Source organism: Aedes albopictus, chromosome 3 (genome assembly GCF_035046485.1).
Source record: "Aedes albopictus strain Foshan chromosome 3, AalbF5, whole genome shotgun sequence".
Lineage (NCBI taxonomy): Eukaryota > Metazoa > Arthropoda > Insecta > Diptera > Culicidae > Aedes > Aedes albopictus.
In genome coordinates, this window is record NC_085138.1 from 142,166,905 (window position 1) to 142,193,077 (window position 26,173).

At 44.4% G+C, this 26,173-nt stretch overlaps 1 protein-coding gene across 6 annotated transcripts in view; it reads right to left on the bottom strand.

Annotated features, from left to right (window-relative positions):
- The window catches only part of LOC109408393 (trithorax group protein osa-like), a 630,643-nt gene that overhangs the window by 413,896 nt on the left and 190,574 nt on the right, over positions 1-26,173 (bottom strand). For 5 of the 6 annotated variants that reach the window (XM_062858566.1, XM_062858563.1, XM_062858565.1 and 2 more), the window contains exon 5: positions 10,835-10,894. The exons of the other annotated variant lie outside the window; for it this stretch is intronic. In XM_062858566.1, coding sequence (XP_062714550.1) covers positions 10,835-10,894 — 60 coding nt within the window. The remainder of the gene's footprint in view (positions 1-10,834; positions 10,895-26,173) is intronic. 6 annotated transcript variants of the gene reach the window in all.

The following is a 26,173-nucleotide window of genomic DNA, read 5'->3' on the forward strand; positions in this document are numbered from 1 at the left end:
GAATTTGATGTTAACTAAATAAATGAAATGAAATGAATTGCGGTTTTGAACGAGAGAATAGATTTTGATTTTTCAAAGATGAGGATCGTATCAATGATGACTCCTTCAATCCTTGTACAATAGGGGAAGGGATCATCATATTTTTTTCTCGTTTCAGAGAGCGAGTAATGACGCTTGGATAAATTCCTGTGTCCCATCGCAGGAAGAAGAACATCGCCGGAGTGACATTAACTTTCTTAGCATCGTCACTTCTAACGTTTTCGATTTACATTATAATTCTGTGTTATAGCTGCAATTATGGAGCAGCTGACGAGACGTTGCCGTTCTACGACTTATTTCAATTGTTTTTAATGACGCTGCACAGTGGGCCTGGCCGCTTCAATCCTTGTAATGCATCTCCGATGCACTACAATGATTGATAATGACAAGATAGAATTAGGGTAAGTGAACCAATTATGGCTATAGTACCAATTATTCGCCATAGTTGATTTTCACCCTTTAACGATGTAAATAAACAAGAAAAATTGTGAACAACAGATCACGCTCACAAAAGATAGTCGTACTCATTTGAACTCCACATTATCCTCAAATCATGGTAGAAATAAACCATTTTCCTTAAAATTTCGGCTTCCTTGAACTATTTTTCGCCATAGTGTACCAGTTATGACTAACCCCACAAGGAATGCATGCCAATAGTGCGAAAAGGAACCGAAGTTAAAAAATGTAACCATAACTCGTACAGGGTTCCTATCATTGATACACGCTGTAATAAATACTAAAAGTAGTTTTGGCTACGTTTCTATATTTTTCCGGTAAAGTAAGGAAACTGAGCTGTCTTTTAACTTGTTGATCACATTCGTTGGTCTTCTCGTTATTTTTGTATAAATAGCTTTCCTTAGGTACATAGTACCATAATTGGTACCCTAGTCGATTTTAACATTTTCCATGATTCTTCCAAGATATGGTTGTGTACGTGTAGACTAGACTAGACCATGCTTCCGTGAGCTTGAGGTGCGAATTTTAGAAAGTTGACAACCGAGAGTAGCACAGATGATGGATTGAATACAAGTGATGGTGTTGCCGCCGAGCTGTCAGCGCTGAAACCAGATGCTATAAAGGTTCTTGTCTACACTTTTCGCTGCTGACGCCAACTGAGAGCAATCGATAGAAAAGTAAACAGCAAACATTCTATTGGAATAAGTAAAAGTTCAAAAGAAGTGTTATTGCATACAGTCAATGAATCTTACACAAAAAGAAAATCTGAAAACTACACTTGACGTAAATATTAGAACATTTAAATTTCCATTCCATTTTGTTCTATTTTACATAAAATAATTTCTTGCACGCAAAGTTGTGAGCAAGCTCCATACTGCAGACAACCTGTAACTTTATGATCCGATGGAGACTTGTATTTAAAGGGATGGAGGTAATTTTGTTACAGCGAACTCGATGTAAAAATTTTGAACTGTGTAGACGAAAAAAATGGCATGGTTCTGAGGCGCTGTCCATAAACACGGCATTCTCAAACACCCCCACCCCTCCCACCTCGTAGACTTTCGTTCATACAAAATTTTCAATATTTGTTTGGACCGTAGACTTTGGCATGAAACACTCAGTGGACCAATAGAGCATGTAGTTACCCCCGTCTGAAGCGGGAATTGAACCCTCACTCCATGGCCCTTAACTTACAATACGACTAAACGACTGACGCCACCAACCGCACTGCCAGAAGCCCACAAGTTTTTTGCATGTCTATAGCGTGGGCAGGCACAAAGATACCTAAGTAAATCGAGGAAATTTCCATTACGAAAGGTTCCAGAACTGATTGGGAATCTAACTCGTCACCCTGAACATGGTCTTGCACCCCAAGGTTTACCGCTTCGGCTGTATGGACTTTTGAGAAGAACTCACTTCCCTGAAGAAGTACAGGAATTGATGGCGCTGACGTCTCAAGTGGTTCTTTTGTTTTCAGTGAGCATGGCGCCAATGTCGTCAGAACGCTGGTCCACGAGAAGAAATGCAATGAAGTGATGATGCAACCGCTTGCTCACGGCAGATAGCTCTGTAAGATTCATATGTTAATGTTAGGAGGGCTTGCCGAGAACTTTGAACCTACGATGGGTAAGTACACTGCAATAACAGAGGATGTGTTCTGATGTGTCTCTCTCCTCGTCACAGAAGCGAAAATTTGAGGTTTGAATTGCTCCGACCTTTTGTTAACGGTATCTGCAGGAGAATTTTCCAATTATTAGTTCGGCGTAGATCTTAAGATGGGAAAGTGTATTCCAGTTGGATGTGATTTGACTGACCAAATATTTATTCAGTTCCATTTTTACAGAGCAGTTTGAGATCCCACAGAAGGGATCAGGGCCAATTAACCTGTCATTAGATCCATTCCTGGCTAGCTCTTCAGCAATCTCTAGATCCGTATATCCTGGGATCCAAAATGAGTAGATCGAGTAGCTTATATTTATACACTACGAACTGGTGAGGACATGGAAGAGAGCCCAATCTATCATGTTTTGAATTGCAAAGTTAAAACTCAATTATATTGGATCAACCACCGCCATCGAAGGAATACGGTTGAGGAGAACATTATACCGTGGCATCATGCAGCAAAAGCGGAGAAAATCATCAAAGCATCTTTCTCTAATCCGGTATCACCCCTTTTCATTCCGGCAATCATCCGCAACCTTCTTCGCCGGAAAAGGCATACGGCGGCAGCTGACTGGTGGTAGAGAAGTGACCTTGACACAGACCAAGTTTTCAATACGGGCTTCCCATGACGAGACCCCCCGCCCTCCGCCCCTTTCCCATTCCTAGACGACGATCGAGGGCGGGCGATACGGATAGCCAGTCGGTACAACGCCGCAGACATGACGACGGCGAAGCGGTGTCGACTTTCCGTGCAACTAACGGCGGACAACAGATGAAGAGTCATATCGCCGTCGTCGTCGTCGTCCGTGGATTCCGTTTCGGGCGGGCGCATATGGATGTTACGGGATGACGACGATGGCCAACAACAACACGCGGCCAAGCGGTTTACTCTCAGGCGAAATCGTTTGGCTGTGCCTTGTTACCACCACCACCCAGGCCAGGCGTCATCTCCAAACAACCCGTTAACGGTTACTCAACTGAGGCTGCTCTCGTTCGGTGTGCAGCACACGCTATGTCTGAACCAGCAGATTATAAAAATTGAATGTACATCGGGTTTTTTTTCCATAAAACATCAGTATTCAAGCTATATTTTCATTTGCAGAAGGTTTCAAAATATTTTATCGGTGAAAATTTTTCCATACATTTTGTATAGGAGAGAAATTGACCGAAAATGAGGATTTCAAGCAAATTTGTATGAAAAACGGTCAAAAAGGTGGAAAAATCAAAATTTCCCCGATAGAATATTTTGAAACCTTCTGCAAATGAAAATATAGCTTGAATACTGATGTTTTATGGAAAGAAACCCGATGTACATTCAATTTTTATAATCTGCTGGTTCAGACATAGCGTGCAGCAGTGTTTATTTATTTATATTTATTCCGTACGTATTCTCCGTCCTTTTCTCCAGTTTTCCGCCAACCAACCAACCACAACAAACATCAAGCATCGCCGGCAACGGCGATGGCATTGGCATTCGATGTTGGCGGTCGGTCCCAAAGGTTCGGTTAGAGATGCGGACGATGCGGTAATTGTGGGGTGGGTTGAGGAGGTTTGAGCCGTTTGCGGAAGGCTAGAAAATGGCACAGTCCTCAGCTGCTGGCTGGCAGTTGCTACATGATGCACTCGGCCTACTGGAACGACCTAGACCTAAGCTCGGGAGGTCGTTAGTCCGCCGACTACCACCCCGACCCCGTATGGATTGCAGCAGGTCGCTGCTGTTGTTGATGTTGACGACGTCAGCCGACAATGGTGCCGATGCAGCGCAACAGTTGGATACTGGCAGCAGAGCAGGGGGAACCTACCCCGAAAAACGCCACATCATCTCCATTCTTGCCGAGCATCCCTGCTGACTGCCTACTACAACCACGTACGCGTAGGGAATGAGGCTGGTGGAAGTTCTACGGAAAGGATTCCACGAATCTGCAACGTTCTTTGGTGGGCGGATTAGTGAATGGGAGATTTGGAGCTTCGAGCTGCAGCACCACCGAGTTGCCGGCTGATACGGCTCATGCTAGAGATGCGTGCGTATGTGCGTAGCTTTCCCGGACGGATGAAGGCAGGATATTTTACTTTCTCTCAGTGAAGCACGTGTTTCTATATATTCATGGACAATGTCGGCCTCACACGTAATAAAGTTGTACGCAGAGGACTACATATGAGAGCAAATCTGCTGAAAATCTTCCACTAATTCTTCTAGGATTCCTCATGGTGGTTCCTCGAAAACTTAAAATGTGTGGTTGTGCGGCTAGCGATATCAGGAGGAGAATCCTCTCAGGATTCTGGGGAGAATCTTTTCAGGATTCTGGGGAGAATCCTTTCAGGATTCTGGGGAGAATCCTTTCAGGATTCTGGGGAGAATCCTTTCAGGATTCTGGGGAGAATCCTTTCAGGATTCTGAGGAGAATCCTTTCAGGATTCTGGGGAGAATCCTTTCAGGATTCTGGGGAGAATCCTTTCAGGATTCTGGGGAGAATCCTTTCAGGATTCTGGGGAGAATCCTTTCAGGATTCTGGGGAGAATCCTTTCAGGATTCTGGGGAGAATCCTTTCAGGATTCTGGGGAGAATCCTTTCAGGATTCTGGGGAGAATCCTTTCAGGATTCTGGGGAGAATCCTTTCAGGATTCTGGGGAGAATCCTTTCAGGATTCTGGGGAGAATCCTTTCAGGATTCTGGGGAGAATCCTTTCAGGATTCTGGGGAGAATCCTTTCAGGATTCTGGGGAGAATCCTTTCAGGATTCTGGGGAGAATCCTTTCAGAATTCTGGGGAGAATCCTTTCAGGATTCTGGGGAGAATCCTTTCAGGATTCTGGGGAGAATCCTTTCAGGATTCTGGGGAGAATCCTCTCAGGATTCTGGGGAGAATCCTCTCAGAATTCTGGGGAGAATCCTTTCAGGATTCTGGGGAGAATCCTTTCAGGATTCTGGGGAGAATCCTTTCAGGATTCTGGGGAGAATCCTTTCAGGATTCTGGAGGAAATCCTTTCAGGATTCTGGGGAGAATCCTTTCAGGATTCTGGGGAGAATCCTTTCAGGATTCTGGGGAGAATCCTTTCAGGATTCTGGGGAGAATCCTTTCAGGATTCTGGGGAGAATCCTTTCAGGATTCTGGGGAGAATCCTTTCAGGATTCTGGGGAGAATCCTTTCAGGATTCTGGGGAGAATCCTTTCAGGATTCTGGGGAGAATCCTTTCAGGATTCTGGGGAGAATCCTTTCAGGATTCTGGGGAGAATCCTTTCAGGATTCTGGGGAGAATCCTTTCAGGATTCTGGGGAGAATCCTTTAAGGATTCTGGGGAGAATCCTTTCAGGATTCTGGGGAGAATCCTTTCAGGATTCTGGGGAGAATCCTTTCAGGATTCTGGGGAGAATCCTTTCAGGATTCTGGGGAGAATCCTTTCAGGATTCTGGGGAGAATCCTTTCAGGATTCTGGGAAGAATCCTTTCAGGATTCTGGGAAGAATCCTTTCAGGATTCTGGGAAGAATCCTTTCAGGATTCTGGGAAGAATCCTTTCAGGATTCTGGGAAGAATCCTTTCAGGATTCTGGGAAGAATCCTTTCAGGATTCTGGGAAGAATCCTTTCAGGATTCTGGGAAGAATCCTTTCAGGATTCTGGGAAGAATCCTTTCAGGATTCTGGGAAGAATCCTTTCAGGATTCTGGGAAGAATCCTTTCAGGATTCTGGGAAGAATCCTTTCAGGATTCTGGGAAGAATCCTTTCAGGATTCTGGGAAGAATCCTTTCAGGATTCTGGGAAGAATCCTTTCAGGATTCTGGGAAGAATCCTTTCAGGATTCTGGGAAGAATCCTTTCAGGATTCTGGGAAGAATCCTTTCAGGATTCTGGGAAGAATCCTTTCAGGATTCTGGGAAGAATCCTTTCAGGATTCTGGGAAGAATCCTTTCAGGATTCTGGGAAGAATCCTTTCAGGATTCTGAGGAGAATCCTTTCAGGATTCTGGGAAGAATCCTTTCAGGATTCTGGGAAGAATCCTTTCAGGATTCTGGGAAGAATCCTTTCAGGATTCTGGGAAGAATCCTTTCAGGATTCTGGGAAGAATCCTTTCAGGATTCTGGGAAGAATCCTTTCAGGATTCTGGGAAGAATCCTTTCAGGATTCTGGGAAGAATCCTTTCAGGATTCTGGGAAGAATCCTTTCAGGATTCTGGGAAGAATCCTTTCAGGATTCTGGGAAGAATCCTTTCAGGATTCTGGGAAGAATCTTTTCAGGATTCTGGGAAGAATCCTTTCAGGATTCTGGGAAGAATCCTTTCAGGATTCTGGGAAGAATCCTTTCAGGATTCTGGGGAGAATCCTTTCAGGATTCTGGGAAGAATCCTTTCAGGATTCTGGGGAGAATCCTTTCAGGATTCTGGGGAGAATCCTTTCAGGATTCTGGGGAGAATCCTTTCAGGATTCTGGGGAGAATCCTTTCAGGATTCTGGGGAGAATCCTTTCAGGATTCTGGGGAGAATCCTTTCAGGATTCTGGGGAGAATCCTTTCAGGATTCTGGGGAGAATCCTTTCAGGATTCCGAGGAGAATCCTTTCAGGATTCCGAGGAGAATCCTTTCAGGACTCCGAGGAGAATCCTTTCAGGACTCCGAGGAGAATCCTTTCAGGACTCCGAGGAGAATCCTTTCAGGATTCCGAGGAGAATCCTTTCAGGATTCCGAGGAGAATCCTTTCAGGATTCCGAGGAGAATCCTTTCAGGATTCCGAGGAGAATCCTTTCAGGATTCCGAGGAGAATCCTTTCAGGATTCCGAGGAGAATCCTTTCAGGATTCCGAGGAGAATCCTTTCAGGATTCCGAGGAGAATCCTTTCAGGATTCCGAGGAGAATCCTTTCAGGATTCCGAGGAGAATCCTTTCAGGATTCCGAGGAGAATCCTTTCAGGATTCCGAGGAGAATCCTTTCAGGATTCCGAGGAGAATCCTTTCAGGATTCCGAGGAGAATCCTTTCAGGATTCCGAGGAGAATCCTTTCAGGATTCCGAGGAGAATCCTTTCAGGATTCAGAGGAGAATCCTTTCAGGATTCAGAGGAGAATCCTTTCAGGATTCCGAGGAGAATCCTTTCAGGATTCCGAGGAGAATCCTTTCAGGATTCCGAGGAGAATCCTTTCAGGATTCCGAGGAGAATCCTTTCAGGATTCCGAGGAGAATCCTTTCAGGATTCCGAGGAGAATCCTTTCAGGATTCCGAGGAGAATCCTTTCAGGATTCCGAGGAGAATCCTTTCAGGATTCCGAGGAGAATCCTTTCAGGATTCCGAGGAGAATCCTTTCAGGATTCCGAGGAGAATCCTTTCAGGATTCCGAGGAGAATCCTTTCAGGATTCCGAGGAGAATCCTTTCAGGATTCCGAGGAGAATCCTTTCAGGATTCCGAGGAGAATCCTTTCAGGATTCCGAGGAGAATCCTTTCAGGATTCCGAGGAGAATCCTTTCAGGATTCCGAGGAGAATCCTTTCAGGATTCCGAGGAGAATCCTTTCAGGATTCCGAGGAGAATCCTTTCAGGATTCCGAGGAGAATCCTTTCAGGATTCCGAGGAGAATCCTTTCAGGATTCCGAGGAGAATCCTTTCAGGATTCCGAGGAGAATCCTTTCAGGATTCCGAGGAGAATTCTTTCAGGATTCCGAGGAGAATCCTTTCAGGATTCCGAGGAGAATCCTTTCAGGATTCCGAGGAGAATCCTTTCAGGATTCCGAGGAGAATCCTTTCAGGATTCCGAGGAGAATCCTTTCAGGATTCCGAGGAGAATCCTTTCAGGATTCCGAGGAGAATCCTTTCAGGATTCCGAGGAGAATCCTTTCAGGATTCCGAGGACAATCCTTTCAGGATTCCGAGGAGAATCCTTTCAGGATTCCGAGGAGAATCCTTTCAGGATTCCGAGGAGAATCCTTTCAGGATTCCGAGGAGAATCCTTTCAGGATTCCGAGGAGAATCCTTTCAGGATTCCGAGGACAATCCTTTCAGGATTCCGAGGAGAATCCTTTCAGGATTCCGAGGAGAATCCTTTCAGGATTCCGAGGAGAATCCTTTCAGGATTCCGAGGAGAATCCTTTCAGGATTCCGAGGAGAATCCTTTCAGGATTCCGAGGAGAATCCTTTCAGGATTCTGAGGAGAATCCTTTCAGGATTCCGAGGAGAATCCTTTCAGGATTCCGAGGAGAATCCTTTCAGGATTCCGAGGAGAATCCTTTCAGGATTCCGAGGAGAATCCTTTCAGGATTCCGAGGAGAATCTTTTCAGGATTCCGAGGAGAACCCTTTCAGGATTCCGAGGAGAATCCTTTCAGGATTCCGAGGAGAATCCTTTCAGGATTCCGAGGAGAATCCTTTCAGGATTCCGAGGAGAATCCTTTCAGGATTCTGAGGAGAATTCTTTCAGGATTCTGAGGAGAATCCTTTCAGGATTCTGAGGAGAATCCTTTCAGGATTCTGAGGAGAATCCTTTCAGGATTCTGAGGAGAATCCTTTCAGGATTCTGAGGAGAATCCTTTCAGGATTCTGAGGAGAATCCTTTCAGGATTCTGAGGAGAATCCTTTCAGGATTCTGAGGAGAATCCTTTCAGGATTCTGAGGAGAATCCTTTCAGGATTCTGAGGAAAATCCTTTCAGGATTCTGAGGAGAATCCTTTCAGGATTCTGAGGAGAATCCTTTCAGGATTCTGAGGAGAATCCTTTCAGGATTCTGAGGAGAATCCTTTCAGGATTCTGAGGAGAATCCTTTCAGGATTCTGAGGAGAATCCTTTCAGGATTCTGAGGAGAATCCTTTCAGGATTCTGAGGAGAATCCTTTCAGGATTCTGAGGAGAATCCTTTCAGGATTCTGAGGAGAATCCTTTCAGGATTCTGAGGAGAATCCTTTCAGGATTCTGAGGAGAATCCTTTCAGGATTCTGAGGAGAATCCTTTCAGGATTCTGAGGAGAATCCTTTCAGGATTCTGAGGAGAATCCTTTCAGGATTCTGAGGAGAATCCTTTCAGGATTCTGAGGAGAATCCTTTCAGGATTCTGAGGAGAATCCTTTCAGGATTCTGAGGAGAATCCTTTCAGGATTCTGAGGAGAATCCTTTCAGGATTCTGAGGAGAATCCTTTCAGGATTCTGAGGAGAATCCTTTCAGGATTCTGAGGAGAATCCTTTCAGGATTCTGAGGAGAATCCTTTCAGGATTCTGAGGAGAATCCTTTCAGGATTCTGAGGAGAATCCTTTCAGGATTCTGAGGAGCATCCTTTCAGGATTCTGAGGAGCATCCTTTCAGGATTCTGAGGAGAATGCTTTCAGGATTCTGAGGAGAATCCTTTCAGGATTCTGAGGAGAATCCTTTCAGGATTCTGAGGAGAATCTTTCCAGGATTCTGAGGAGAATCTTTCCAGGATTCTGAGGAGAATCTTTCCAGGATTCTGAGGAGAATCTTTCCAGGATTCTGAGGAGAATCTTTCCAGGATTCTGAGGAGAATCTTTCCAGGATTCTGAGGAGAATCTTTCCAGGATTCTGAGGAGAATCTTTCCAGGATTCTGAGGAGAATCTTTCCAGGATTCTGAGGAGAATCTTTCCAGGATTCTGAGAAGAATCCTTTCAGGATTCTGAGAAGAATCCCTTCAGGATTCTGAGGAGAATCCTTTCGGGATTCCGAGGAGAATCCTTTCAGGATTCCGAGGAGAATCCTTTCAGGATTCCGAGGAGAATCCTTTCAGGATTCCGAGGAGAATCCTTTCAGGATTCCGAGGAGAATCCTTTCAGGATTCCGAGGAGAATCCTTTCAGGATTCCGAGGAGAATCCTTTCAGGATTCCGAGGAGAATCCTTTCAGGATTCCGAGGAGAATCCTTTCAGGATTCCGAGGAGAATCCTTTCAGGATTCCGAGGAGAATCCTTTCAGGATTCCGAGGAGAATCCTTTCAGGATTCCGAGGAGAATCCTTTTAGGATTCCGAGGAGAATCCTTTCAGGATTCCGAGAAGAATCCTTTCAGGATTCCAAGAAGAATCCTTTCAGGATTCCGAGAAGAATCCTTTCAGGATTCCGAGAAGAATCCTTTCAGGATTCCGAGAAGAATCCTTTCAGGATTCCGAGAAGAATCCTTTCAGGATTTCGAGAAGAATCCTTTCAGGATTCCGAGAAGAATCCTTTCAGGATTCCGAGAAAAATCCTTTTAGGATTCCGAGAAGAATCCTTTCAGGATTCCGAGGAGAATCCATTCGGGATTCTGAGGAGAATCCCTTTCGGGATTCTGAGGAGAATCCTTTCGGGATTCTGAGGAGAATCCTTTCGGGATTCTGAGGGGAATCCTTTCAGGATTCTGAGGAGAATCTTTTCAGGATTCTGAGGAGAATCTTTTCAGGATTCTGAGGAGAATCTTTTCAGGATTCCGAGGAGAATCGATGTAAATTATTCTTAGAAGTGCTCGTAGAGCTCTAAGTTATGGAGCAGGATATGTCTCAGTGGAGCGATGAAACAAAAAGTAGAAACAAAAAAAGAAAACGAAACATAGCAAAGAGAAATACATTCAATTTGGGATAACAAAGCATTGTTCCGAGTTTCAGCAAATTCGTGAAAATTATGTATTAATTGGATTTAACATAAACTGTGACACTCATTGACACACGGAAATGGTTCGATAATCATTCACAGGGTTAGCACACACAGGGAGCACACAAACAACAAGCTTACCCCTATCATGTCTCCATCGTAAATGTTCGGCGTCGATGGTTGGCTCGGTCGCGTTGGATACTGCAAATAATTAATAATGGAGAAACAAAGGGAAAAACACTCGCATAAGTAAAATAAATGATTGGAAAATTTGCGCGCGAACATCTACCTGATTCACTGCTGATGATTAACAGAAAAAATGAAAACCGAAACATAAAAATGCGATAATGAGAAAGCCTAATTAGGAATTAAAAATTATGAACTGTGCACGCGATGACGATGGTGAAAACGGATGAAAAAACTGCCTTCCGACCGATATGCAAATTGAAAATGTAACGCCCCGTTTCGATTGGCCTTTCCATCCTGGCTTTGACACCTCGAAACTCGGAGGCTGAAGTACGGCAGTACGAAAGAAACCCAAAACCGGACAAAAGCGTCATGGTCATAACCAGCCAGCGAAACCGCACCGGAACGTGTCCCACTTTATAATGCCCGATTGAATACCTCAGTTTGAAACAGAAACCTCACAAACCGATTCGACAAGGGAAAACAATGCACTGGGCTGCAGCCAACAGCAGCAACGCTGCAGTGAACGGGGTGGACCGCAACAATACAATAGAGCACACGGTCACAGACAACCTCGGAACAGGACGCGACACCATGGGCGTTGCGTTGGTCGGACAGGTGGCAAAGCACAAAGGACTCTGCGTAGGCCAAAAACTTATGTAGTATTAGTGCGTGCTCTGGTGGTACTTGAACCCACAACTCTGCATCGCTAGACCGGCGCTTCAACTAACTAAGCCACAGAACAGGTAACGATACTGCGGAATAGAAAGTCAAACTGTCTCCGATCGCATATCATGAGCACTCCTTGTTTTCTTCCCTAGTTTTTTTAGGTGAACTAGGGTAAAAGCATCAGTTTTGGTCAGTCGCCTAAAATATTGAAAACAAGTATGAAGACCAGTCAGTGGCGAAGCGTTCAGCTATCGATTTAGTGCAAAATTTTAAAACAACATAACCCACGCTCCAACCCAACGGCGTTTCGACTGACTCTGATTATGCCACTCATCGCACCACCGCACCCGCCGGGAGTAACGAGGAAAAATATTCCGGATCAGAGTGAAACCGTAGCGCGGACCTGACGGGGGACGGACGGAAGGCGAAAAAGTCTCATCCAACCCAACCCGAACGTCGGCTTCAGCGCGGCGGGCGACCGCAAAATAAATGTTATTGCTTAATTTGATTGCAAATGTGCATCGGATAGATGAAAGGATTATTCAATTAAACTGACATCAATTCCAATTTTGAAACATTAACTTTTGGGGAAGGGAAGCAGAGCGGGACGTCATTTTGGTGCGGACGAGGTGGTGGTGGTGGTGGCGGTTCGTCCGAAAAGCTCTCGTTATGAAGGACACGCCCGTGGGATTTTCTGATTCGACCTCTCCGGAATGAACTGTATGGCTCGGGAACGATAATGGAGCAGAGGAAATCGATCCACACTGAACTGACTGCGGTTGGCTGGCTGGTCTGGTCATGAATTTTGAAAAGCTTAGATGTGCCACTTAAATCGGTTGAGGATGGATGATAGGCGATATCAGAAAAAAATATATGGAGAAACAGTGCTGAATCTTGCAAAAAAATATTCGAAAGGGTAGAAGTTTACTTCGTCATATGCGTTAATTTCCGTCATATCAGATGGAAAATAATTTAAGATATTCCAACTTGTCTTTGTCAATGACTCAGATGGAAGCGAAAAGATTTAGACTCAATAATCAACCTCTATAACACTGGAAATCGAAGGTTACGCTAAATTTCACGTTTTAATTTGACTCCAGTTACGAGTTGACAAGTCTGCTCGTTTTGCGTACGACGAAGGCAACCGCACCAAAGCAGCAGCACCACAAAAGCTCTGTAGCACTTCAAAGCTGGATTTCACTGCTACAGAGTGCAGCAATAGCTGTTCAATTAATCAAATAAATCACACTTTTCCCCATCGACGGTAAGATGTAAACAACAAATTGTCTTCGCCTAGTGAGGATGCAAGCAAATGTGTGCGTGGTCTTTCTGCATACGCAACATCGCATTTCACAAAAAGCTTTCTGTTCAATCGTACTTTGAATACATAATTTGATTCGGATTGCGAAGAATTTGACCAATTTTTGGACTAAACATTTACGGTCAAATCATAATTTTTGACCATGCTCTGTACCATAGTGTCACGTAGAATATATGCCGGGGATTGAATTCAGGTTGTGTCCAAAATAGACGTGGACTAGACGGAAGCAGAATTGAAGGGATAATTATTCCATCTTATTATTTTGTTCTTTCACAATGTTTTTTAACATGACGTCAAAGCCAACTTACAATTTAGTTATTGAAATCAAATTGGCCATGACGAATAAGGCGAAGTACAAGAATAAACTCGATGATTATTGGTCGGTGCTTAGATAGACGGGAATTAGATAAAAACCAACCTTTGTTGAACAGTGTCGTACTGATTTCTCGTTGTTATTTAACTGTGACACAATCCAGTAATCCAAAGCAGTAAGCGCACAGGTATTTAGCAAGTCCATGCTGAGGGTTGGGTTAGGTTAGGGTAAAAGTTCTAAAATGGTTTTTAGACGACTTTGATGAGAAATCAGCGTACTCTATGAAACTCTATGAAAACTATAGAAAAATGCTCTGAATTTTGATCAAAACAGTTGGCAGCATCCATTTATTACGGAAATCTAAAAACGGCATTGTGTTTACTCAAATTGGCAAATCTGACCATTTTATATGTAAATCAGTTTTCATTGCTATTTTCATGAACATAACTGTATATTTGGGCAGGTGTACCTATTTTGGGCACTTGCCGCTTTAACTGAGGCAAATTTATACTTAATGACTTCATTTTTGGCACGCGGAGGGATACGTATACATATGCAAAAATTCAAATCAATTGGTTTGGAGCACCATTCCAAGGTAATCTACCCACGTTACGGGACACAAGACCCTAAATAGATTTCTCATCAAAATCGTCTAAGAAGCACTATGAGTGATTTCAAAAATGCAGATTTTCACGCGCAGATATGGCTGCTATGTCATTCCGTTCAAAAGATATGATTGTTTTTTTTTAATGGGCACTTTTCAACTTTGTTTTTCTTGAGCTCAGGATCAGGATGGTAGTAATTAAAGGTGGAAATAGTGTTACGACAAGCATTTTAATGATGCTGATTATACTGGAACCGAGAAATTGATCACGTCAGCACATATTTGCAAAAAAGGAGCACATCTGTTTCCAAGTTGAGGAGATAATAAATGTCATTCGACAGCTTTGAATAGCGAAGAGGGGAAAAAATGCCAATTATTGCACACCTTAAAAACTTGCCAATTGTTAAACACCTCATAAGAAAAGCATGAAGTGTGCAACAATTGACGAGTTTTGAAGGTGAGCAACAATTGGCAATTTACCCTAGTTAGCTAAGATCGTATTGAATTGAATGGCAATTCAGGTATGGACTCACCCAGGGGTTCTTACTGAATTTCGTCAGTGGTTCCCACGAGATTTCTCCTAGAGTTTTTTTTTTTTTTTTTTTTTTTTTTTTTGCTAGGTTTCTAGCTGCACTCTGAATAGAGTTGAAACCTCTACACTAGACCCGAAGATAGAAAAGAGTACGTAATCTTTCAGAAGCAGTTTGCCAGCCGTACGCGGAAAATGATATCCATTAAGACACTGTTGCCTACTGACTCAGAAAGTTACGGTAGAAGGTTGGAAAGTTTTCAATTGGTCAGTCAGTCAGGATATGCCTATGTAGTGTTATGGTCACACGGTTTGTGTTTGTCGTCTTGTTCGATTTTGTAGTATGGTTCAATATGTTTTTCTTCTCGTTAAATCAGTTGTCATATGTTTGTTTTTTTCATCGAATCAATCAAACCCTGTATGTTAAAATATAGTCGATCCTGTGTCAAATTGTTTTCTTGATTTCGCTAATCGTTTTCTACTTCTCTGTGTTCATCTCTTGTGTCCTTAAATTGTCATCGGTCCCAAAACCCACAGAAACATGCAACTAAACTTCTGATATTTTTCTGTTGGTGTCAAAATACCATCTAAGAGATAAACAAAAATTCGTCAAGTTAGTCAGTTGATTGCAATAAAATTTTAAAATAATAAGGATTGCTTGTCAACTATTATGTATTCGTCCCCTACAAATACTATGAAAAATGTTAAAATTCGTTCAATTGTCCTATCGGTCCTACCTAGATGAACCATGTCATTTTCTCAAGCGTAGCCTAGAAATGTCAACCTAGTCATACACAAGTAACGTTGTTCAGTTAATAAAAAGCAGTCAGTTTTTGTCCAAAATGTCACGTCGAACGCATTGACGTCAACAATGCGTTTAAGTGTTCGCACGTTAGCTTCGAATCTATCAGCACAATTAAGTGCTGCAAATCTCCTTCCCACTATTGATTCTTCGGTCGATTTTAATTGCTTTATTTAAAGAAAATATGACTAACTAACATTCTAAAAATTCGAAAAAGCGACTATGACATTAATGAATTACTAATCAAAATCAACCGAGGAACGTGGGAAATAGAGCCCAAACAACATTTTGAAGTCAGCTGGCTGTAAAAGGTTCCAAAACCTGTCACAAATCCTACAATACTTTTATTAGGATTTGTAACGATCATCAAAACCTTCTTAAATCCAATCGACTTGGAACTATTGCTTGGGAATAGACTCTAATGAGCCCTGGCGGATCCTCCATGTTTATCGAGCATGTCTGATGCATATGATCAGCCATACTCCATCTGCAGCAGCCGGTTCGTGATGAACCGTTGGAGGCGCATTAAAGTGTTAAAAAGGTGATATGTTTCACTAAAGAACACTACATTACAATAATCAAAATGAAACTCCTTCACTTTAATACCGTCAACCCCTGCGAACTTGGCCAGGGACCATCATTGTTGATTATTATTGTATCCAAATAAAAAATAATGGTAATTATCAAAGACGAAAAGTATGTGATATACTTCTTGATTTAAAATGCAATTAATTCATAGAATAATAAATAAGATCAACTATTCTGAATTAAAAAAGAGAAAATTATATTTTAAATTATATTTCAATACTAAAATTTGAGTTATAGACCATAGAAAAGTTATAGGAATTTTCATTGAAGTTCAATTAAGTATGATGTAATCCTAATCATGTCGTTATCAAAAAGAAGCGTCTAACAAAATTTCTTTTATCTTTCTGTCATGCTTTAATATTACCTAGAGATCAACAAAAATTTGTATATTCGGTCAGATGAGTAATACTCATTGAGTATGATGTTTTTTATGAGTTTTCAGTTCAGCTAGTAAAAAATGATAAATGTTTGTCCAAAGTATCAGATAGAACTCATTGACGTCAATAATGTATTTTAAGAATTGAGTATTGATCACACGTTGGCTTTGTAAAGATATCTACTTTATCGTTATAAATTAAGTTGTCCATCTTGCTAAATAAGTGATCAGTTTTTGTCATGTCAAGCTGCGTTGGTATCAAAAACTTCTTCCTAACATTGAATCTGTGGAATTTAGGAGTAGGCATTGCAACCTCAAGGATTAGGAAAGGTGGGAGATTAACTTTGTATTGAGCTGTGAAAGAATGTGTTGTTAATTATATGGTCAACGTAATTTACCTTTGAAAAAATGGTACCAATAATGCAGTAAGAATTTTGGACATACAGTGTCAGACAAAGCAAAACTACCGGCAATCCATTTTCATACAAAACGGTAACGATGCTTGATTTTCAGTGAGCAGATTAGGTTAGTTTCTTGTGTTTCTTGTTCTTGTGTCTTCAGTACTAAGAAGTTTAGTTAATAATTATAACAAAGTGGAGGAAAATTTTGTATCGACTTCCTTCCTGCAAATAGAAATAAAATATATCAAAAACAACTAAAAAGGACCCCAGAGCTTCTTTGTCTGATCATGGAAAGTATCGATTCTTGGTGGCACCACGAGTGTGCATCTTTCTCTGTAGAGTAAAGATGCATTTAAGCCCCGAGACCTGACAGCAATCAAGCTGATCACAAGGTTGTGCCTTTGCCCAGGGAGATTTCTCCTAGAGTTTTTCGTGGAATTTATCCAGGTTCCTCTGAAAATGTCTCAAAGGGTTTCTCTCAGAATTACACCCAGAGCTCCTAGCGTTGCTTCGCCCGGGGTTCTGTTACAAGTTTTATTTTTGTGTCATATTGTGTCATGTCTATTTTTAATTGTAAGTATTTCCCTTAGTTGAATTGACATTTATAGTGCTCTGGCGCAATTGAGCATCATGAGATCTAATGTCTTATTTTGAACACCATCTTTCAGGTCATTTCGAGCAATGATTAACTAGAAGAATGTGTCATATCAAAACCCGAATCGGAGTGCCCCCTCAGAATTAGAAATTCTTAGACAAAACTAAAGCAGTGAAAGCAACCAACGCGGCGAAAAAAAGTAACTCGCCAGAGAAAATACGATTACAGGATTGACTGATGGAACACCAACAATTATGAAAAAACTTCATCATAATAGGCTCGTAAATTGTTATGCAATAGGGTAACCTGTGGGCTGCAAAACGGTGAGTCGATAAGGAGAGCGTCCAACATAGCTCTGGTCCTCACAAGTTCCTACCTCATGCTTCCACGGGTCAAACGATGACAAAGACCGCCAGCTAAGAGTTGTGTGCTTAGCTGGTAGTGCAGCCTGGGCACTGTTGTCCTTCTGACTTCAGCTAGATTGAGGAGGTACGTCCCGAGCGTCTGTTCACCAAGGAGGTGCGGCTCAAACAGCGTCTGTTCTGGCACCCAGCGGCTGAGTAGGAAATGCTGTATTGCGTCAGCTATACCTAAGAAGGCAGCCCCTTCAACGCAATGTAGGCAGCGCGGCCCCGGTAAGGTAGCCTGCTGAAAACCTTCAAACACCCAGAAAAGCAATAGTAGGGTAAACGGATTGATTCAACGGCAACAAAGGACAAAGGACAACGATTGGAAAGTCGGATCTTGGAACGTGAGAACTTTGAATGAACCCGCACGTGTTGGGCTCATGGTTCGTGAACTGCAGAATGTGGCCGCTATCCAGGAGATACGCTGGCCCAAAACTGGAGAACGCGAATTCCGAGCGGTCGATCCCATCGCCAACACTTCATTCAAGTACCACATCTACTACAGCGGCGGCAATAAGGCAGAACGCGGAGTTGGCTTTATAGTGATCGGGAAGCAGATGAAGCGAGTTATTCGGTGGAAACCGATAAGCGACCGAATCTGTGTGTTGGGGATGAAGGGCAAGTACAGGGTGTTCAATAAGTTCGGATACACCATATAACTTGAATTAATTTCACATCTGTAATTCAGATTTTCAAAGTAAATGTATTTGTTGAAAGGTCATATAACACTGATCAAATATAGCATATGGTTTTGAATAAAGTCTTTTTCTACTTTTTTTTATTAGCCTTAGATGTATCTAAAGTTTGTTAGTTCCGGCACGCTGGAATAATTTTCGATAAGTAGCTCAAGCTACAGAAGTCTAAAACGTTGACTATTGAGTTTACATCTCACTATACTAAATTAGAATAACTAGATTAATAGACAAAAGCTTTACACTGCTATTTCAGTGATGATATGGTGATAAATTTACAAGTTTAGTCAAAATGTGCTTAAATCTATGAAAAAGGCATAAATACATTATATAAAGCCAATTTTGGTTAAAATTTGCCACAATAGGGATATAATCAAGTTTTGGAATAGATAATGATAGATTAAACTGAGATATAACGCAGCCTTGCTTTTTGACAAAACAAAAATCATTAAAATAGGTACAGCGGCAATTTTAGCTATTTTAAAGATCAAAATAAAATGAGTCCGTACTTCACCCAATCTGAATTTTATAGATTATTTCGTATGGCCATAGTTGCTACCACTAATGCTGAGGACAATAACCTAATTTGATTTAACTTAACACCATTACTCAATAAAATCTAGACGAAATACCAATGACAGACGTGCGTGCCGGCTGAAAGGATCTTGAGACACATTTGCAATTATTACAAAAGGATAAAGGACAGTTTGTTTCAAAACATATACTGTATTTGATCAGTATTATGTGAGCTTTCAATTAATACATTCACTTTGAAAATCTGAATTACAGATGGGAAATAAATTCAATTTTACTGTGTATCCGAACTTATTGAACACCGTGTACTTCAACTACAGCCTGATCAGCATCTATGCGCCAACGAACGACAAACCCGATGACATGAAGGATGAGTTCTATGAGAGCCTTGATAAGGCCTACGGAGAGTGCCCAAAACAAGGTGTCAAAATAGTCATCGGAGATGCAAATGCGCAGATCGGCAGAGAAAGTTACTTTCGGCCTGTCATTGGAACGGAAAACCTTCATTCTGTTACCAACGATAATGATCTGCGCCTTGTGACATTCGCTGCTGCTAGAGGGATGGCAATCAGCAGTACCTACTTCGCACGTAAGAATATCCGAAAACACACCTGGCGACACCCGAGTGGTGACACTTGCTCCCAGATAGACCACGTGCTGTTCGACGGGCGACATTTCTCGGACGTCATAGATGTGAGGTCCTACAGAGGCCCGAACATCGACTCGGACTCGGTAGCCGCTAATATTCGGGCGCGATTATCCAGCGTCACGAGTTCAAGAAATAATAGGACGATGCGTTTCAATATCCAGCGCTTGTCTGCCGAAGGGGTTGCTGCACAGTACCATCAGAAGCTAGACGAGAGGATAGAAGATACCAACGGATCTGGAGATGTCAACAGCTTATGGGGAATTATCCACGAAGCAGTGACAACAACAGCGCAAGAGGTGATTGGTACCGCTCAGCGACGCCAACGTAATGGTTGGTTTGACGAGGACTGCCAACGAGTGACGAACGAAAAGAATGCCGCCAGAAGTCGAATGCTAGTGGCCGGTACCCGGCAGAACAGAGAGCGGTACAGGGTTGCAAGAGCAGAAGAGAAACGAATCCACTGCAGGAAAAAACGGCAACACGAAGAGAGTGTTATTGCTGAAGCGCAGGAAAGTATGGACAGGAACGATATGCGGAGGTATTATGCAACTGTCAATGGCGCGCGGCACAAGACTGCGCCAGTGCCCGCCATGTGCAATGACCGGGAAGGAAATTTGCTGACAGACAAAACAATGGTGGCAGCCAGGTGGAAGGAGCACTTCGAAGATTTGTTGAATGGCAGCAGCGAAGGAGCACCCAGGAACAGGATTAACATAATGGATGACAGTCAAGCAGTGGAACCACCAACACTGGATGAGGTTAAAAAGGCCCTTAAGGAGCTGAAAAACAGCAAGACTGCTGGGAAGGACGAAATCCCGGTCGAACTTCTTAAGCACGGAAGCGAGCAGCTACATCAATCAATCCACCAGATTATCATAAAGATTTGGGAGGATGAAGAATTGCCCACCAGTTGGTTGAATGGCCTCATATGCCCAATCTACAAGAAAGGGCACAGACTAGAGTGTGCCAATTACAGAGGGATTACCCTTTTAAATTCGGCGTATAAGATACTGTCGCGTGTCCTGTTCAACAGACTGCGACCTCTTGAGGAGTCCTTCGTCGGCGAATACCAGGCTGGTTTTCGTGAGGGCCGATCAACGACGGATCAAATGTTTACCCTGCGGATGATCCTAGATAAATTTCGGGAATATGACTGCAGACTCACCATCTGTTCATTGATTTTAAAGCAGCGTACGATTCAATGAAAAGAAATGAGCTTTGGCAGATAATGTCAGAACATGGTTTTCCGGCGAAACTAATTAGGCTGATACGCGCAACGCTGGATGGATCAAAATCAAGTATTCGGATCGCGGACGAAGTGTCTACGTCGTTTGTGACCTTGGATGGATTGAAGCAGGGGGATGCTCTTTCAAATTTATTGTTCAACATCGCACTCGAAGGAGCGATTAGGAGGTCAGGCGTGCAGCGGAATGGCTCTATCATCACACGGTCGCACATGCTCCTCGGTTTTGCGGACGATATTGATCTCATCGGCATCGATCGTAGGGCAGTGGAGGAAGCTTATGCTCCTCTGAAGAGAGAGACAGCGAGGATAGGCTTGACGATTAACTCTACCAAGACGAAGTACATGATAGCGGGTAGAGACAGAAGCAGGCCTAGTGGTGTTAGTGTTGAGGTAGTGATTGATGGGGAAGTGTTTGAAGTTGTTGAAGAATTTGTTTATCTTGGAACACTTGTGACATGTGATAATGACGTTTCCCGTGAAGTGAAAAGGCGTATTGCAGCTGCGAATAGGGCCTTTTACGGATTGCGTAGCCTGTTTAGGTCCCGTAACTTGCAAACGCAAACAAAATTCGCTCTGTATAAGACGCTGGGCCCATATAGCCGAGGCGGTAAACGCACGGGTATTCAGCATGACCATGCTGAGGGTGACGGGTTCGATTCCCGGTTGGTCCAGGATCTTTTCGTAAAGGAAATTTCCTTGACTTCCTTGGGCATAGAGTATCTTCGTGCCTGCCACACGATATACGCATGCAAAATGGTCATTGGCAGAGGAAGCTCTCAGTTAATAACTGTGGAAGTGCTCATAGAACACTAAGCTGAGAAGCAGGCTTTGTCCCAGTGAGGACGTTACGCCAAGAAGAGGAGAGGAAGACGCTGATTCTTCCGGTTGCCCTCTATGGTCACGGAGCGTGGACGTTAAAGGAGGTAGACCGAAAACCTTTTGGAGTTTTTGAGCGCAAAGTGCTGCGGACAATTCTCGGTGGGAAACAAGAAAATGGCGTGTGGCGCAGACGCATGAATCACGAGTTGTACCAAGTGTACGAAGATGCGAATATTGTGAAACGTACAAAATACGACAGACTTCAGTGGGCTGAACACGTAGTGCGATTGTCGGAAGAAAGAATAGCGAAAACAATATTCAACAGAGAACCCGGTAGAGGTAGGCGACTTCGTGGGCGGCCGCGTACTCGCTGGCTGCACGCGGTTGAAGAAGATCTACGATCCCTACACGTTCGGGGAAACTGGAGGAACATCGCCCAAGACCGACGAAGATGGTGCTCTACTATACGCTCGGCATTGGAGTAAAGTTACTTTGTAGCCAACAAGGTATCAAGGTAGGTAGGGTAACCTGTGTTGTGTGTTGTATTTGTCCAAATGAAATGTTCTAACTCATTGCGGTATTTTTTTAGGTATTCCTCCATATATTCGTTTAGGAATTCCTCCTGAATATTTCACGGATTTGTTCCGGGGTCCCTTCATTGATTTCTTAAATGATTTCTTTGGGGATTGTTCCCGGGACTTCTTAAGAAATATTTCTTGAGTTTACGCTGAAGATTCGTACAAGCATTCCATACGAAATTTCTCCCGAGAGTCTTAAAAGGATTTCTTTCAGCAATTTGTTTCCAGGTTTTCACACAGGATCCTTTCGGAGAATAATTCGTTGATCTTTCCCGGGATTCCTTCAGGAACATTTCCCAACAATCCATCAGAATTTTTTGAATTCCTCCCGAGGTTTCTTCTAGGATTCTTTTCTCGATTTCTCCAGGATGCTCTCAGACTCCAAAATTCTTTCAGGATTCTTCCAAAAAATGCTCCTGGGACTTCAGATGAAATTTCTGCTGGATTTCTTCAAGGATTCCTTCTGGAATGAATCCGGGTTTTTATTTCGCTCTTCCCTCTGAAATTCCTATCGGGATTCCCCCAGGGATTTCTTCCGGAATTCCTCACATGATTTCTCCCGGGTTTTTCCTGATACTGGATGCCTCCCGATAATATTTACGGAACACCTGGGAAGGATTACTCCATGTGGCTAGGGTAAGGGTAGGTTAGCCAGGCCCAGAGGTTTCCCGAGGTGGCGTCACGAAAAATCAAATCGACCACATCTGCATTAGCCGGAAATGGAGACGGAGCCTTCTCGATGTGCGGAACAAACGCAGCGCCGACATTATGTCCGACCATCATCTCCTTATCGGCGAGATCCGGCTGCGCATTGCTAGGATTCATCGACAGGAGGAGAAAATCGGACGCCGGTTCAGCACTCGTCCGACTGGAAGACGCAGTAACGAAAAGGTTCGTCGTCGAGGAACTGGAAAACCGTGCAGCGGATATTCCGGAAGGGGGAAGCGTAGAAGATCAATGGAGCGCCATCGAGAACGCCATCATCGCCACCGGCGAGAATAATTTGGGTGAGCTACGCACCCAGAGAAAGCAGTGGATCACAGATTATATCTGTAGGAAGATAGACGAGCGAAGGAACGCCAAAGCCGCGATAGAGCGAGCGAAAACACGAGGAGCCACAGCCGTAGCCCGTCAGCGCCATTCGGCTCTCGAGGAGGAAGTGAAACGCTCATGTAGACGGGACAAAAGAGCGTCAGCGGACTCCCTAGCCGACCAAGGCGAGAAAGCCGCAAACACCGGCGACATCCGTCTTCTCTACGATGTCTCACGTCGCCTTAGTAGGACCAAGATGAATGCTACGATACCTGTGAAAGACACGTCAGGACAGTTACTGACCGACCCGGCTGACCAGTTGAAACGCTGGTTCGAGCACTTTGGAAACCTTTTTCAAGTGTCGGTCACGCCATCAACACCTCAGCATGATCCGCCAAGGGTGCGACGCATTACCCGTGCCAACACCGAAGCTCCATCAGTGCAGGAGATAGAAACAGCCATCCGTAGCATGAAATCGAACAGAGCCCCAGGGGTCAATCGCATATCCGCTGAGATGCTCAAAGCTGACCCCGTAGTATCCGCACAACTACTGCATCAATTATTCTGCAACATATGGGAAACCGTGACATTTTCGGCCGACTGGATGTAAGGCGTCTTAGTAAAGGTACCCAAAAAGGGTGACCTGACTGTATGCGATAATTGGCGGGGCATCATGTTACTGTGTATCGTTCTCAAAGCCCTCTGCAAAGTGATCCTTAACCGGATACAGGAAAAGATTGACGCAACTCTCCGACGGCAGCAAGCAGGATTCCGTGCCGGACGATCCTGTGTGGACCATATTGTCACGCTCCGTATCATTCTGGAGCAAATCCGTGAATTCCAGGAGTCTCTTTACCTGGTTCATTGATTCAAAAAGCTTACAACCGTCTCAATCACGGAAACATGTGGGAAGCCCTCAGGCGCAAGGGTGTCCCTGAGAAAATCATCGGCCTCATTGAAGCACAGAACAGAGCATTTTCGTGCAGAGTACTGCACAACGGTGTTTTGTCCGATCCCATCCGGGTCGTTGCTGGAGTGAGGCAGGGATGTATACTATCATCGCTACTGTTCCTCATCGTAATCGACTAGATCCTGGTTGGTGCGATTGACCGTGAACCAAATCGTGGATTGCTGTGGCAACCCATTACCATGGAGCACCTAAATGACTTCAAACAGGCCGATGACGTTGCTCTCCTAGCTCTACGGCGCTCTGATATGGAGAGCAAGCTCGATGATCTTGTCAATCGCTCCTTAGCGGCAGGTCGTACCATCAACGTCAACAAGACCAAATCGTTGTGGAGGCTTGGATACGGTCCAGGAAACTGGAGCTGGCTCACCACAAGACAGAGATGACGGTTGTTAACAACCTGAAGTCGGAGCAGCAGACGGAGATCAGTGTAGGAGAGTGTACTATCCTGTCAAAGCGCTCCGTCAAACACTTGGGCGTGATGATCGACGATAAGCTTACCTTCGGTAGCCACGTCGATTATGCCTGTAAAAGAGCCTCCACAGCTATTGCGGCACTGTCGTGGATGATGTCCAATAGCTCTGCGGTGTACGCCAGTAAGCGCAAGCTTCTGGCTAGTGTTGCTACGTCCATACTTAGGTATGGCGGCCCGGCGTGGGGCACCGCGCTAAGTACTAAATGCTACCGACGGAAGCTGGAAAGTACTTACAGGCTTATGTGCCTGAGGGTTGAGAGCGCGTACCGTACCGTGTCACACGACGCTCTCTGCGTCATTACTGGTATGGTGCCTATCAGCATTCTTATCAGTGAGGACATGGAGTGCTTCGAAATGCGCGGCACAAGAGGCATACGCAGGACTGCCAGGATGGCCTCTATGGTCAAATGGCAGCGCGCGTGGGACAGTTCCACCAAAGGAAGGTGGACCCATAGGTTGATACCGAGGGTAGATAGTTGGATTAATAGGCGCCATGGGGAAGTTACATTCCACCTGACACAGGTCCTTACAGGTCATGGTTGCTTCCGACAGTATCTACACCGTTTCGGGCATGCGGATTCTCCCGAATGCCCAGTGTGCAATGGTTTAGAGAAAACGGCGGAACACGTTTTGTTCGTGTGCCCGCGTTTTTGCACAATGCGTGACCGCATGCTTGCCACATGCGGGGAGGTCACAACTCCGGACAACTTAGTCCAGAGGATGTGTAGGGATGAGTTTGGCTGGAACGCCGTTTCAACGGCTATTACCCACATCGTCTGGGAGCTACAGAGGAGGTGGCGCGTGGACTCGGAGAATGGCTAGTCCAGATGCAGTACAAGAGGTGGTCCAGGGGTTCGGAGTCGGCTTCGTAGGTCATACCGGTGCCCTGCGGTCGAGATCGACCCTTACAGCGATTAAGTGGCCGCGGAGAGGAAGCCCCGGTAGCGGTGCTGTCGTGGCGTCGGTCTACTGGGTTGGATCCAAGCCCGCGGTTGGAAAGGGGTCCCCGGCAAGGGTCGGGGCAGGTGGAGACCCTGCTGTCAGCAACCTACGGATGCATCTGATAGGGCCTGAAGGGTAGTGATACCCTTCCTTTGCGGGCAGGTCAGATCGGGTTGCATGTGGGCATCAGTTCTTGATGTCCGCTCAGCAGTAGGGCGCGGGCGGGGTTGACTCTGCCCGCCTTCCGAGGACAAAGGGAGTGGCGAGGACCACTCGGGAAACTGGCTAAGCGCCAGCATGCTACCGTGATGGACTCTCCAAAGCGAGTCATCGATGTTCGTTGCTGCAGGCTACGCAGCTAACGTTGTGGGTGCGATGTCCACTAGCCCCTCTCTGAAGCAATACCTTCTTTGTGGTTCCGGAGAGACGTAGGGTTTGGCGACCATAGGAATGGTTTAGTGGGTACGAGGAGAGAGTAGTCCTGGATTTTACTTTTGTTGTAGAAGACGGCCTGTCAGACCTACACTACCCTAACCTTCTGTTCTAATCTGTTGAGCAGATTATCCCCCTATGGTTTAGAAGGAAAAAAAAGACCAAATCGTTGGATGTAAACACGATCAACCCTTCAAGCTTTGCGGTAGCTGGGCAATCAGTGGAGAATGTTGAAATCTTCCAATATCTTGGTAGACAAAAGGCGGTCGATGGCGGCACCAAGATCGGCATTGGTGCACGGATCAAGAAGGCGAGAGCTGCTT